The sequence below is a fragment of the Macadamia integrifolia genome, chromosome 11 (assembly GCF_013358625.1).
Source record: "Macadamia integrifolia cultivar HAES 741 chromosome 11, SCU_Mint_v3, whole genome shotgun sequence".
NCBI classification, from domain to species: Eukaryota; Viridiplantae; Streptophyta; class Magnoliopsida; order Proteales; family Proteaceae; genus Macadamia; species Macadamia integrifolia.
In genome coordinates this window covers 25,988,065-25,989,139 of record NC_056567.1, presented here as the reverse complement: position 1 = coordinate 25,989,139, position 1,075 = coordinate 25,988,065, and the positions used below count along the sequence as shown (strand labels likewise).

Below are 1,075 nucleotides of genomic sequence, written 5' to 3'. Positions count from 1 at the left end.
GTACGTTAAGAATTCCAGGCACGGAGTTTCAATTTTACTTCTTTTCAGAACCCACCAGAATAATTTATTGTTTTTCTGAAAATGGAAAGGAAAACCCTAAAACTGTTACATTTTAGATGAAGGTAATCGAAGAAGAAGTCTAAGAAGAATCTGCAAATGCTTTTTTCTTGTGCAGAGAGTCGAGAAGCCATTATGTGATTCCTTCATGTGATCCCTCATCCAGGATTGGAAGAAGTGCTATATGAGGATTTGGAGATCAAATATAATATATATATTTTTTTCCATTCCTCGTGAGCCACTTGTTATTTCTCCGAAACAAGAGATCAAAGTGATCTGATTACTTTTTTCCCAATAGGTCGCTGACAGAAATTAAAAGCACCAAAAATATTGATTTTTTGTTAGGTCTTGATGAAGCAGGATCTCAGATGTCAAAGGATTCTCATCCTCTCTTTGCTTTCCGTTTGTGTTGTTGCTCCAATCGTCATTGTGTCTAATAGGCTAAAGAACCTTACCCCTTCTGCTGGTAATTACTTTACTTTCTCTTTTCTTTGATTTTCTGTATATTAATTTGTTTTGGATCCTCTGATCGTTTGTTAATCTGCAACTGCAGCACATAAGGAACTCATTGAGGATTTGTCTACCATTGTAAGTTTTTTCCTTTTTTTTTTTTTTTTTTTTTGGGTTTAATTGATGCTTGGGGAGATTGAAGACTGGATTTTTGTTGACGGGTGCAGAAATACAGGGCAGATACTTTGAAATTAAACTCCATTAAGCAGGTATCTTTTTTTTTTTTTTCAATAAAAATGTTATTGGTATGTAATTTTGGTGGATGAGTTGGGTTTAGTTTATAATGTTTTGCTCTGTTACTGTAAATCCTTATCATTGGTGGATTTGGGCCTGCTTTGTTATCTAGGAAACAGGCCAAGGATTGAAAGAGCCGACGTTAGTTGTGTACAAAGATGAAGAACTTAATTCTGTAGTTAGTGAGAATTCTTCTGATCAGAATCCGAAGCCCAGGGATAGTGGAAGGGCGAGTTTGTTGGAAAGACATGGTTGGTGCAACTGCAACTTTTGT

General features: G+C 35.7%; 1 protein-coding gene across 2 annotated transcripts in view; it reads left to right on the top strand.

Annotated features, from left to right (window-relative positions):
• The window catches only part of LOC122094003 (probable galacturonosyltransferase 6), an 11,451-nt gene continuing 10,376 nt past the window's right edge, over nucleotides 1-1,075 (top strand). Inside the window, exons 1-4 of one of the 2 annotated variants that reach the window (XM_042664579.1) lie at nucleotides 1-523; nucleotides 611-645; nucleotides 735-776; nucleotides 914-1,052. In XM_042664579.1, the coding sequence (XP_042520513.1) occupies nucleotides 409-523; nucleotides 611-645; nucleotides 735-776; nucleotides 914-1,052 (331 nt within the window). In that variant the 5' untranslated portion in view covers nucleotides 1-408. The remainder of the gene's footprint in view (nucleotides 524-610; nucleotides 646-734; nucleotides 777-913; nucleotides 1,053-1,075) is intronic. The other variant, XM_042664580.1, reaches the window with a different exon arrangement.